Source organism: Nematolebias whitei, chromosome 9 (assembly GCF_014905685.2).
Source record: "Nematolebias whitei isolate Nwh7 chromosome 9, NemWhi1, whole genome shotgun sequence".
NCBI classification, from domain to species: domain Eukaryota; kingdom Metazoa; phylum Chordata; class Actinopteri; order Cyprinodontiformes; family Rivulidae; genus Nematolebias; species Nematolebias whitei.
In genome coordinates this window covers 22,966,018-22,980,339 of record NC_056506.1, presented here as the reverse complement: position 1 = coordinate 22,980,339, position 14,322 = coordinate 22,966,018, and the positions used below count along the sequence as shown (strand labels likewise).

Genomic DNA, 14,322 nt, shown 5'->3' with positions numbered 1-14,322 from the left:
TCATTCATTCATTCATTCATTCATTCATTCATTCATTCATTCATTCACCCACTCATCCATTCATCCACACATCCATCCATCCATCCATCCATCCACCTAGCCATCCAGCCATCTGTGCTGAGAAAAACAGCTACTTTATTGCCAATATCATGTAGAACTTCCTGCCATTATCTTACCACATTTAAATTACCCCTGACAAAAACAAAAGCTGAATTGTTCAAAAGTGCAGATTTAAGGCTAAAACATTTATCAAAGTGTGTCCTAAACTGATGCATAACTTATCCTTTCAACAAAGTCTATTAGGTCTAATACTGTAAGATCCACACATACTGTGAATACTCACCTGGCAGAGTTGGCAGTGCTCCAAGTATTTCAAATTCAGGATCTGAAATAATAAAAACAATCAATTTAGTTCTGTTTTAAATCAGTTTTAAATTAAAATCTAGTGACAGTTATCTTTTACATGTGCATGAACAGAAGTTTAGTAAATGCATTTCAAATCCAAAACAGGAACATACAGTACATACAAAAGTACTAAGGATATATCCTTATAAGTGTATTTTCATCAACCTACGCAGTGTTGTTGGAAACAAACATTTTTTAACTTGTATTTTTGCATCTATTGTTCTGTAATTTTTAAAATAGGTGCAAATTTCACTGCAACCCATGAGTTTTACCCGTATTTACAAACCCTAGATTGTTAAACACAAAAAAGAAAGAAAAGGTCATTCCATTGAATTAAATAAAACAATACTGAAAGCATATTGAAATTCATAATAAAGCCCCAGCTGGAGTTTACATAATCTATGAACCAGTGCATTTCCTCTGACCTCATTTAAACACCCCTAAAATCCTTATGCTATTCATCATTTTTTTGCAAAAAACAAAGTCTCAACAAGGACACATTATGTTGTGAACCTTTGCACAGATGAAACTACTTGCTAGGTGGATTAAAAAAATCTCAGTAGACCAGCTAAGCTGAGAACAGATTAGGTTCCGGTGGCACCAACTCCAAACTGGTGATAATAATTTTATTTATAACGATAATTATTTTGGTAGAACTCTTTACAACTGTAAAAAAAAAAAAAAACTTTACTGTAAGTCAATTAAGCAGCGTAGCCTGTACCAAAAGAAAACCAAGGAGAGCAGAGAAATATTTATTAAACTTGTCTTTTTTAATTTTACTAATTTCTCATATTTAAATTATGTTTAACTCATGGTCATAGATGATCTAGAGCAGTAGACAGTCAGTTTAGAAAAGAAGGTGATGAACCCAACTGAGGTTTAAATCAGCAAGGACTCTTGTTAATCCTCTCATGTTTCTTACCCGTTCTGCTTCAGGCTTGGGGAGATTATTCAACATCATTCCAGTTGGTTGTGTGTGAGGGTGTGCATGTGTATGTGTGTGTGTGTGGGTTGGGGGGGGAATGATGCTACAATACAATCGCGAGAGATTTATGCCAAATACAAGAAAAGAACTGTAAAGCTAAAATCAAAATAAGATGTACAACGGTTTATAATAATCGTCCTCTGACTTCACAGGAAAATCTGGGGCATATTCAAGAACAGGGAGCATTATTACCAAAAAAAAAAAAAGATTTAACAAATCTAGGACATACATAAAAAAATAAAAACTACAACAAGACATATAAATAGTTTTAAGCTATTTTACTTTTTACTCAGAACATAAGAAAGACATGTCAAAATATAAAAAATGCTAAACACAAGTACATAAGAGATAACCAAAGAGCTCTACAGTGACTGGTCTGAATGACTACCGGCCAGTAGCCCTCACCCTGGTAGTCACTAAATGCTTTGAAGGACTGGTCATGGCCCACATCAAAACAACCATCAACATCAGTGAGGACCCTTGCCAGTACGCATACCACGAGATCCGATCAACAGAAGACACCATCTCCTCTGTGGTCCACACTGCTCTCACCCACCTGGAGCAGAAGGACTCGTACATTCGAATGCTATTTGTGGACTTCATGTCTGCCTTCAACAACATGATTCCCCAGACAACAACTGGGTCCTGGATTTCTTAATCAACAGGCTGCAGTCTGTGAGGATCCACAACTTCTCCTCCTCCACCATAACCCTCAGCACTGGCTCCCCTCAGGGCTGTGTGTTGAGCCCATCCTGTTCACTCAGCTAACATATGACTGCGCGACAACCCATCTAGGCTGTCACATTGTAAAGTGTGCAGACGAAACAGCAGTAGTGGGATGAATCACAAACAACGATGAGTCCAGCTACAGGCAGGAGGTGGAACACCTGGAGAGCTGCTGCAGGAAGAACAACATTCACATCAATGTGAAGAAGATGAAAGAGATGATTGTGGAAGTTCAGATGCAGCAAACACACCCACCCCTGAACATGCATGGGAGGATCTGTGGTGGAAGTGGTCTCCAGCTACAAGTACTTGGGTGTGCACCTGAATGACAACCTCAGCTGGGGCAACAACAGCCTGTTCAAGAAAGCTCATTAGAGACTCTACTTCCTCAGGCGGCTGAGACGAGCTGGTCTGGGAAGCTCAGTCCTCACCTCTTTCTACAGGTGTGCAGTGGAGAGCATCCTGTGCTCCAGCATCAACGTGTGGCATGGAGGCTGCACAGCTGCAGAAAGAAAAGCTTTGCAGAGAGTGGTGAAGGCTGCACAGAAGTCTGTTGGAGTCAGTCTCCCCACCATCACAGACATCTACACCTCAGGAAGAGGGCCACCTGCATCATGAAGGACCCCACTCACCCAGCACACACACTTTTTGCCCCGCTCCCCTCAAGCTGAAAGTTGTTGAGAATTAATTGTAGAACCACTAGACTGAGGAACAGCTTCTACCCTGAAGCTGTTAGACTCATGAATCCCTAGCCTGGATAATCACTGTAAAATAATAATAAATAAATAACATCACTGTAATGCCAATTTAATCGGTGACATGTGATGTATCTGTGCTGCTGATCCATGCTGCTGATCTCATGCTGCTGTATTCATTTGTACACATCTTTTCACCACAGACTCATGTTCAGACTGCTGTTATTAAACCATGTTGTTTTGCATTGTTAGTGTTTAGCATACTGTATATCTTATATCTTTTGATGTACTGTTTGATGTTCGTTTGGCATACATCTTAGATCCTTATATACTGTTTCTTTTTAAAATTTATATTTTTGCTGTTGTTGGGTGTAACTGGGACCCTGTGTACATAATTTTGTTCCACCTCATGTACCATGTGTTGAGAATGACAATAAACCTGACTTGAACTTGATAAAAAGAAAGATACATTACTGTAACACGGAATAGGAAAAATGCAAGCGAGTAATTAAATGTGTCATAGCTGTCACAACCTGGTTCTGGGGTTGCGACAAAAATGAGGGAAAAGGACACAAAATATGTTTTTATAAATGTTTACTGTAAAATATAAATTTAATGACCAGACGGAGAACTCAAACCTGTAAAAAAAGAGTTGAATTAACCAGACTGACCAGGCCAAACCAAATAAACTAACCAGGCAGACCAAGCCAAAACCAAACAAACTAAACTCAGACAACAGATCAGCATAACAAGACAAAACATAACCCAAAAAAAGACCTGCAAGCAAGGAGAGAGCACAGGCCTGATGTCCTCCTCCTTGAGCAACAACACCTCTCTCTTTATACTAAAGTGTATAAAGTGTAGTGTCCTTGGGTGTCCTGAAAGGTGCTTTTTAAATAAAATGATTATTATTATTATTATTACTGGGCTGAGCCAGCAACTCAGGTGTTCCCAATAATTAGCTGCTGCACTCTGCTCAACAGAGCCGTCCCTGACAGGGTCGTCACATAGCTAATAGGTATAACTGGTCAGTAAATTGATTGGTTATTAAACAAGCATGAATCAAATTTTAAGTAGGAATCTCACCACTCTGTGGAAAACTGAGAAGGCAGACAAGTGGGGTCAAAACATTTACTGTAGTGGTTCTCAAAGTTGGCATCAGGACCTCACCATGGATCATGACACACTAAATGTGGGGTCTTGAGATAAAGAACAGTTTTACCCATCAAGGCCAATTCCTACGTAAATGAAGTGGAGCATTGAACTCCTACAAGGGAACTAGCCAAAGGTTTTGACATGTGAACGATATCTGGGTCAAAATCCAAGCCAAAGAAGCTTTTACTGTACACATCAACTCAGTGGACATCTACAAGTTCATTTTCTGTAGTCTGATTTGAAACAGATACAAATGCAGTCAGAGGTTCACGTACAGCAGTCCTGGGAATGAATGTTCATCTGGTGCTATTAATGCTTCAATATTTCAGGAAATAATGATTACACTGCATACAACTTCAATTCTTTTTAAAATCGAACGAATTGTGAGTTTAAAGTGGATTTTCTCTAACCCACATGTTTCACGTTCTGCGCATTTAGGCTGGATAAAAAGCTGCTTCTAAATGTTGGCAATGTTTTTCAGAGCATTCACTGCACAAAAAGGACCCATTCCCAGCAGAAGGTTTGACTGCGTTTCAGTTGAAAAAAAAAAAGACTACATTCATGCACGCATGTGGCTGAACTCTCCTCTGGCACTCCTGACGGGAAGAATTAGAGATGAGATTAACTTCTGACCTGAAGGACCATCGCATGGGATGAAAACACACAGAAACCAGCTTCTCCAACACATCGTTTTACAGAGACAAATTGTGTTAGGTAAAATGTTTTAGCCTCTGAAAGGTGAAGCAGAGAGTCAGTTACATTCTTTTATATATTGAATTAAAAATAATGCTATCCCCTGACAGGCTGGCAAAGTAAAAGTGAAGCGTGCAGAGTGGGCTGAAAATGCAAAAACTGGAACAATTCCTTGGTGAATAAAAACAATAGCAGAGACTTTATAATGCAAGAAAAGTAAGATAGATTGAAAGATGAGCAGAGTGATGCGGATTAATCTTTGCCCCTTGTTGGTGAAGGTGGCCTATAAAATCTGTGGTTAATAAAGCCTCTGCCTTGGGCGCCCTTAAGCTGCTACTGCGGCTCAGGGCCGACAAGCTGCATCCCTGAAGACAAGCTTTCATCAACTCTTGTGTATGAGAGACGTGGGGAACAAGTGCCTCAATGCGTGCATGTGTGGTTGTGTACGCATGTGTGTATTTGCACGTGTTCTCTCGCTTGTGTCAGCTGCAGCTGCTGTGCCTGCCCTTCCAATAGATAAGACAGCATGTTAACAACAGCATGCACTCTTACTAAAGTTGCAGCACGCAGCAATGCACTCAAACTACCTCAGACCCATTTCTCCTTTTTATTTATTCCAAAGTTTTCATTTTATCATTACAACACAATACAATAATACTACTGGTGTAATATTATTTATAGTATAATTTCTGAACATGATGAAAAAAGGACAAACGGGGAGAAATTGTCAAGGAAACGAAGCAGAGGTTTAGTTCTGGTCACAACTCTGATCAGTCTTCCCTCCAGATGAATGAACTCCCACCAGAAAACGTCTAACAGTACAGCTGTGGCAGATAAAATATGTATTTCTCACAAATGACAAAGAAAAACAAAAAGATCGATAAACTGCAAAAATAAACAAACAATAAAATCAATTCCTCGGTCACACTGCAGCATATGTATAATTTTTACTTTTACTTACTTCTACTACTATTTTTACTTTACAACAAAGTAGACCTACTGTATGTATTTAAGAAGGTGACTCCCTAACTTCCATATCAGTGCATTTGTTAAATAACCTACGTATATATGACAACGAGCGGCACGCACTTAAGACTGCTGCCTCGCAGCAAGAAGATCGTCGGTTCGAATCCCAGCCAGGGGGGCCATTCTGGGTGGAGTTTGCATGTTCTCTTCGTGCATGCGTGGGTTTTCTTGGGGTAACCCAGTTTCCTCCCACAGACCAAAAACATGCATGTTAGGCTGATTGGTAACTCTAAATTGGCCCTAGATGAGTGAGAGTGAATGGTTTTTTGTCTCATTTGTCTCTATGTGTCCCTGTGATGGACTGGAGACTTGTCCAGGGTGTACCCCGCCTCTCGCAGAGTGATGGATGGACATGGGTACAACTGACCCCCATGACCCAAAAAGGAAGAAGTGGGTAAAAGATAATGGATGGATGGATGGATACAGTATACGACAACAACATAACACATTTCCTGAAATGTTCTGCTCCTCTGTCCAAACCTGCAGTCTCCGAATGAAAAAAAAACAACTGGCAAATAAGTTGTTTTCGCAGTTCATAGGTACAATTTCCCAAAACTACAGAACATAATAGCGATATATAATCTATAGTTAGTCATTTTTATGTGACATTGGGTCTATTGATGCACCGATAAATCAGTCGGCCAATTTATCGGCCCCGATTTCCTTAATTTTGGGAGATTGACCGATACATGAGAAACTGATTTTTCCAATTATTTTCTAGTTTTACAAACAATTGTCTAAACTTCGTTTATATTTCAGAGCACCATCTCATGGCCAGTTAAAACAAGTGTGTAATGTTTCTAAGATATTGTTCAAGGCTATGTTTTTCAATAAAATAAGATTGGAAAATAATGTGAAGGGCAGTTTTAAATGCAAAGACTTTTGCACCTATGTAGGCCGTCAGATTAATTTTCTACAAATAACTATAGATGTATCAAAACAAGAGAGAGAGGAGTTTTAAGAGAAGCACCCTTCGCAACTTCATTTATCAATAACCTAACAGAAAAAAAAATCATGATGGGAGGACTGTGTGCACAATATCAATCTCTTCATAAACCAACATGATGCAATGTTGCTGCCTGTTCAGTTGCCTGTTGACTTGAACTTGAATGCAGTTCTGTTAAAATGAAGTGTCCATGCACAGAACTGTAGGGACTTCTTCAGACTCATATCTCACCTTGTGTGAAGTTATACCGTGCAGAGAAGCCAATGGCATCAAGTTCACCATCAGCCACAAACTTGATGTACAGGTACCTCCCACTGGAGCGGATAAAGGTGGGGCTTTCCTGCCCACAGTAGCGACCAATGATAGGCGAGAAGGCAAAGGGTCCATCACGGATTTCAATATGGTCAAACCTACACTCCCAGGACGGCTCGATGGCGTATTTTTCATCAAAAAACAAGTCGATGCACTGTCGAGGTGAGGCTGCGGAAGAAAATTCAGAGGCGGAGAATGAAAGTGGGAAGGAAAGTGTCCTGAAGCCAAGAGCAGTGGTGTCCAAACTGTTTCTTTTGCTAAAAATGGCTCAGTGTGATCAAAAATGAAAGTACTTGAGGGCCAAAATAAATTTAGTTTAAATGAAAAAAGAAAAAGCATACACTTTTTTTTGTGATTCTTTTTTCTAATTCAACAAAAATGTGAACAATGTTTTTGATAAAAGTATAATTACTTTGTTGGAGAAGGATTTTTAAATTGTAGCAGAAACTTAAAAAGCCTTGAAACATAAATCTTGTTACAAGAAGAGCAATCAATTCCTTTTCTTGGGTTCATTGTTTTTTTTTTTTTGTTTGTTTTCTTGTGCTTGGAAAATACATTTTAGTCAGTAACTCAGTAAAGCTTTGTGGTGCTTTGTACAATGAAACTGAAACAAGAAAAATAAATGGAACGTATTAAAGCCAAAGATTAGTGCTGTACCTTATATTGCACATTTTGAGAAACTAATTTCTCATTGATGATTCTGTTAAACTTAAAGTTATATATAACATGCATAACTATTAAATTTGCAGAAGGTGTACAACTGCATCAACTTCAAGTCTGCAGACCAAAATTATACCATTCTTTAATTGTAGTCACGAGCCGCAAATGGCCCGTTGGCCAGACTTTAAACAACCTTGGGCTAGAACGTCTCACCTTCTATGATGTAGATGCATTCCCTCTCCGGCGGGTATTTCTCAGGGTAGTTGGGGGACGTGAAATACCCCCCACTGGATTCTTTTACCCAAGTCCCACACTGTCCAGCTGGTGTCACGCCTGAGTTGTTTTTCACTAGCAACAAAAAAAGTGCAACGCCTATAGTTTTTATTTTCTTTTTACAATGCCACATTACTTATATTTTAAAATATGTTGAATACTTAAATGTCAAGTATACAAATATGAAGTCATTTTTATTTAAATTTTTATTTTCAGAACGTAAATCCAGGCTGAAACATGTGTCAATATTGCAATACAAAGAACATTTTTCATATCATTTTAGGAAGAAAATAAATTTTAAAAACAGTCAATGTCAAGTACTTTTAGAAAAACAAACTCAACTTTTGCATTTGAGTTTCAGTCAACTGAATCATCTTGGATTTGAATCAATGAACTGAAGCTGCAACAAAGTTTTGTTTCTCAGCTTTATCCTGAAGTAAATCTATCACTCGCTGGTGGTGTTCTGTAGTCATACCTTGCATTTTCCTGGTGGTTGCAGTGCCCCCGCACAGCTCGGGGAGGACAAGACTTGTTGCTAACACAGAAAAACCACAAGAGAAAAGGACTTTTAAAAATACTGTTTAAAATGGTCGTATTTCAATTTCTGCACCCACTGTACCACATTTGGATTACTGCAGAGAGGTCTAAGGCAGCACAGACAAAACAACACTGGAACCATTATGTAAACTAAAATTAAATACGCTGGCTTTAGTGAACATACTATTGTGTTATTCTACAAGTCAAATGTCCAAAGTTTGTTGATTTGGTTAAATACAAAACTGCACAAATGTTGTACAAAGAATCCAACAATTTTCTGTCAGGTCATCTGGACAGTTTCTTTTTTTGTTTTTTTCTGAAACTTCTCACCTTCCATCCAGAAGGCTTCATCAGTAAAGGAAACACACAACACAAAACTGATTCCTGATGAGGGAAGAATCAGTTTTGTGTTGTGTGCTTCCTTGACTGATGAAGCCTTCTGGATGGAAGGTGAAACATTTCAGCACAAAAAAAAGAAACTGTCCAGATGACCTGACTGAAAATTGTTTGATTGTATACCTGGATTATTGAGCATACTTTGTTGGTTGTACAAAGAAATACACAACCTTTTTCCTGTAAGCATACAAAAATGTTTGTCGATATGGAAGCTATAATCCTTGAGGGAGAAATACTTGGAAAAATGTATGCGCAAGAGCAAATTTGAAATAGTTTTGTACTTCTGTCTGTCAAGTAAAACTGTGTACTCTGTATAAATACAATGGAATATACAAATATCATTCATTTAAATATATGATTTAAGACATTAGGTAGCAGTACACAATCTGTTACCTGGTACATACCAGGTAGTACATGGTATGTACCAGGTAATGTCCTGATGCATGCTCAATAATCCAGGTAGATAAATCTAAGAAGGTTAAGCTAGGTCTTCTGGACAGATTTTTCTTAAGAAGAATTCATCCAGAGGACGTGACTCAACCTTGTAAGAAGTACCTGGTACTTACTTACTTACTTACTTACCCTTTATATCAAGTGGGTAAGTACTTGATACATGCCAAATAAGAACCAGTATGTATTGGGTAAATACCTGGCAGTATAATCTATTGCTACCAGACATTACATTCAAACAGTATTTTGCTCTGATTCATAGGCCATGTGTGTATATGTACCTATAGATGTGTGAAATGTTTGTATAAGTGTGTGTAAATGTATATATATATATATATATATATATATATATGCTGAAAGCATGTGAATCCAGTTGTTATTTCATGTTTGACCAAATACCATAGGCATGAAGACGTATTTCTAGATGATGGATACACCAACATTATAAAATAAAGACAGTTTTATATGGATACATTGGAGTAAGATACAATATATAGTTTAATACCTCTTCCTACTCCATTCTGGACAAAACATTAAGTCGTTCTATTATAAATAAAATGTATAATTTATTTTATTTTATCTATTTGTGTTGTTTCCTGATGCAGGCTCAAAGGAATTATTAGGGGTATTTGTATTGTTGTTACTGTAATTTCCATTATTATTTTTTTTACTTTTCCCTCTGCTATGTTCAAAACAGACCATTCAATGAATGAATCAATGACTCAATAGAGAGAACTCACCGATGCACAGCAGCACTTTGAGCTCCATATCTGTTCCTGAGGATGATCAGTTCTGTCTCAGATGCCATCAAAGTGTTCGCTCGCCTGGGACCTTCACTTTTATTCCATCTTCAGGTTGTAAAACTGTTTTTATTCCTCCCAGAATGTGCCAAACCCGAGCACAGACACTTGTCCATCCATCTCAGTGTCCCCGGGTCTCCCGACAGCTGTGAGGATTAACTCATCGGCCACAAATCTTCACCATTTTATTTATTTATTTGTTTTGCTCCACCTTTAGTCGGTGTTAATCCTCTGTGAACACAGTAGTGTATGAGGTTCCATTAGTGCCAAAAATATGTGTCTATGAAACGTGTGCATGTAGTGTGCTGTGTATATGTACGGTGATATGTTACTTTACATATATGCTTAACATATCTCTTAACATATCATCTTACCTAAAAAAGTTAAATCTGGTCCTCTGGACATTCAAAAAAAAAAATTGTAGAAACATTTCGTCTTTCATCCGAAAGACTTCTTCAGTCTGAGGTGCTGTATTCAGCTCAGTCTTATAAATTGAGCATGCATCAGGATATCACCTTACATGTACACAGCACGCTACATTCCCGTTCTACAGACACATAAACATATTTTTGGCACTAATGGAACCTCATACAGTGTCGATATATCCGTGGTTACCCGTGTGGGGCGCATGGACATATCTTCCTTTTTCCAGTTTTGAATTTTAGAGCACTTTTATCGGTCGCCAAGGCGGAAAGCAGCAGGACGGCAACGGATTCCCTATTAAAAACACTTACTGAAGCATACTACATTTGTTTCCAAATTAACCGATTTACCATTAAACGTGAAACCAGAAATTTACTTCGAGGCTGTACAAATCTAATCGTGTTTATATTCCAAACAAAGAGGGCACAATAATATACCGATTCTGGGCCAAATCTGGCCCGTGGGAGGAGCATGTGGACATTGAGTTGTGGTGGGCGGATCTATCCAATATCGATAATATCAATACCAACATGGGTATTGATATTGATCAATACCAGTGTAATGAGATCGATACTTTGGCTTCAGTTTCTCTCCTGTATGAACTGCTGTGGTTTCATTAAAGATGCGAGCCGACTGTGTGTGTTGGTGTCGCTCCTGTCACAGAGTTAGCAGGACCCACAGAGAGGCTTCTGGGAATATTTCTTTGAACTCAAGGCTTTGGAGGTTGTTTTGTCATTTACTCTTTATTTATGGTATCTTCACTAATTGTTTTTGATTTGTAATTTTTTTTTTTTTTCAAACCCAGAAAAGAAATTCACTTAAGAGGATAAATGTTGTTTTATTCCTTTATAGCCTAAATATATTTTACTGTTTTATAACATTTGTTGCGGTGTGATAACTTTGTACTGTTTGTTTATTTAAGAAGAAAAAAAAAACATCCAGAAAAGGAGTGCAATTTTTTTCATTTTTTCATTGATCCTTTATTTATCCAGGTAGTCTCACTGAGCCACGAGAACTCATTTTCAAGAGAGACCTGTTTAGGAGCAGATGGGGGTTAAGGACCTTGCTCAGGGGCCCAGAGTGGGGCGAATGAGGGTGGGGGCAGGTGTGGGTGCTTCACCTACCCCACCCACATTTTTGATGTTGGTACCGGGGCTTGAACCGGCGATCTTCCGATCACCAATACAGCAATAACAGCAATGAAGAGATAATTGTTATTTAATCATCAGTTTCTGAACACAATGTTTTAATTTATTATTGAGTGATCATTCTGTGCACTTTGTTTAAGGAAAAATCCAGCCATCACCATTACTTTAAGGTATGGGGAAAATTGTTGCTGTTTTATTTTTTTAGAAAAAAAAAACAAAAAAACTTTTATTATAATAAAGTACTTTTATTTACTTATAAACTTTGTCTAATTCTATCCTGGGTTTTAACTGATAAACTAATACATTTTGGGATTAATTAACTAATAAATGATCCAAAGGAAAAATCACAAAACACTTAAACATCATCAAAATTCACCGCAATTATTTAAAATCATATCGGTATAAGTATCTGTGATATTGGACCTGTATTTATTTGGTATCGATCGATATCAATACCAAATTTTGCAGTATTGCGCACCACTAACTTTGAGGGGTGGGATGGTATAGTACCCTACCATTTGCAAAAGTTTGGAAAAATAAGATGGGAAAGTATTTATTTTATTTAGGGTGTTCTGTGTGCATTTCTCATTTTAAAGCATCCCACAAACAATTGGTTATTTGATTATCTTTGTTTTGTTTCGCTTTAATTAATGCGTGTAATTAAGTGTAGCTCTGTCTGAGCTGTTGACTGGGGACAAGTCGGAGACTCAAAGTCATAAAAAAATAAACAAACACATAAATTGCTTGGAGTTTGCACACATTTTGACAAATAATGCAGCTTTAGCATTCTATTATGGAAACTAAGCTGAGAAATGTTCAACACCTGTCAAACAGCTTCATTACTGCAAAACCTGTTTTAATGGATGGAATGAGAAAAAAAAAAAAGACCCAACATTTTATGTGGATTTTACATTTAAGTCATGACTGTCAAACACTGTTGAGCTGGTTCCTGCTGGAACAGGATCTGGGAACTCTTATTTTGACAGAGTCAGGTATTTGTAGGGTCAGGCCTACAAATAATAATGTTATGAACAAATTTGACTGCCTTTAACAAAAAAGATAAATACGGAACAAATGATGACACTCTTAAACGGGCCTGTAAATCTGTTTTTTTGTTTGTTTGTTCTTTTTATACAAGTTGGCTCCTCAACACCACCTGTCAATCAATCCATTAGGCATGTCAGCATCTGACCAATTAGTGATTTCAATTTGTCCTGGAAGTGGATTCCCTTTAGCTACAGAGCTGCAGCCCAGTTTTCCTCCACCAACATTGTTGGAGTTTTGCATTATGAACACTTTGCAATTATAGAGACTCTGTGAAAAATCATCAGAAAAAAATGGTTAAAGTTGTCAGTGGGGAACGTGCCATTCAGACATGTGTGTTACCCTGAGCGTTTAGTGGAATGTCTTGTAAATGGATGGTTTAGGGCTAAAAATCTCTTTCCCAAAGAGGTCAGCAGATGGCAATATAATCGTATTTATTGCAAGTTGGATATCTATTCCTTTCTTGCAAGAACTGTATACACAAAATAAGTTCATTGTGCTCAAAAATAGTAATGTCTTCTTCTTCTGGCTGTTCTCTCTTCAAGTGTTGCCATCCTCTTTCCTCACTCCACCTACCTCCATGTCCTCTCTAACTGAATGCATAAACGTCCTCTTTGGCCTTTCTTTTTTTTTTTTTTTTTTTGGCAGCTTCATTTCTCAGTCTATCCTCTCTAACTTTATCTCCCAGTTGTTTAACCTGTGCTGTACCTCTGATGATTTTATTCCTAACCTTCCCCATCCTTGTCAGTCCTGAACCGTTCAACATAGCTGGTGCTAATTTTTGCTTCCAAATCGTGTTCTTTTTAAATCCTATTACAGACAGTGTGTATATCGAAAGTTTGTTACAATCTGCCTGACTCATTTAGGTGTTAATGGATATAGCCTACTTATGGAATAATAACAGTAGCTTAAACTGATATTTTGTGCACTGTGTGAGTCTGGATCTAAAAGTACTTGTGCTTTTTATTATTTTTAAGGGTGCTTATGCAAAGGCATTGAGGCACTTAAAAAAAAAAAAATTCTACCAAATACATTTCTGACAGAATTTTTGATTTGATCTGTTCTCTCAGCTTTAGACAAACTATGCCAAAACTTAAAGCTTGAACAATAGAGTATTATAATTGTTTGTCAGTCATGCAACGAATGACGTAAAAGAACGTTACTTAAAACTGGAGATAAAATCCTCATTCAAGACAATGGAATTTTAGCAAAATAGATAAGAAGACCCACATCTCTTTGGATCTCTGTATAGCAGAAGCATCATTCAAGGTTTAAACAGGTCAAATTCCAATTTACTTTAAATATATATATTTTTTAATACAACAGTTTTTGCACATAAGCTACTTATTTTGGGCCGTTTCTTCTGCCAGCCTAATTTTGATTGCTGTCAAGAAATGACAAAAATACATGCAAGAGTTTAAACTTTTCTTTATTTGTGTTTTTTGACACTATGTCACCATTTTGTCAGCTTAGATTGTTACAAAAGTGAGAACTAAATCAATATTGGACTTTTGGAAAAAGAAAGTTGATGTATGTTGTAATTTCAGCTCTGTAGCTGTTTAGCCATTCTTTTATTCCCAGAAATTTTACAATGAGCTTTTTTTTTTTTTTTAGCATTGAACTTTCTGTACACTGCAGTGATATTTCA

General features: G+C 37.5%; 1 protein-coding gene across 1 annotated transcript in view; it reads right to left on the bottom strand.

Annotated features, from left to right (window-relative positions):
* The window catches only part of LOC119414473 (neuropilin and tolloid-like protein 1), a 32,119-nt gene extending 21,922 nt beyond the window's left edge, over positions 1-10,197 (bottom strand). Inside the window, exons 1-5 of the mRNA XM_037681561.1 lie at positions 10,000-10,197; positions 8,352-8,411; positions 7,817-7,951; positions 6,863-7,111; positions 344-385 (exon numbers count right to left, since the gene is read on the bottom strand). Coding sequence (XP_037537489.1) covers positions 344-385; positions 6,863-7,111; positions 7,817-7,951; positions 8,352-8,411; positions 10,000-10,027 — 514 coding nt within the window. The 5' untranslated portion in view covers positions 10,028-10,197. The remainder of the gene's footprint in view (positions 1-343; positions 386-6,862; positions 7,112-7,816; positions 7,952-8,351; positions 8,412-9,999) is intronic.
* Between the last annotated feature and the right edge of the window lie 4,125 nt (positions 10,198-14,322).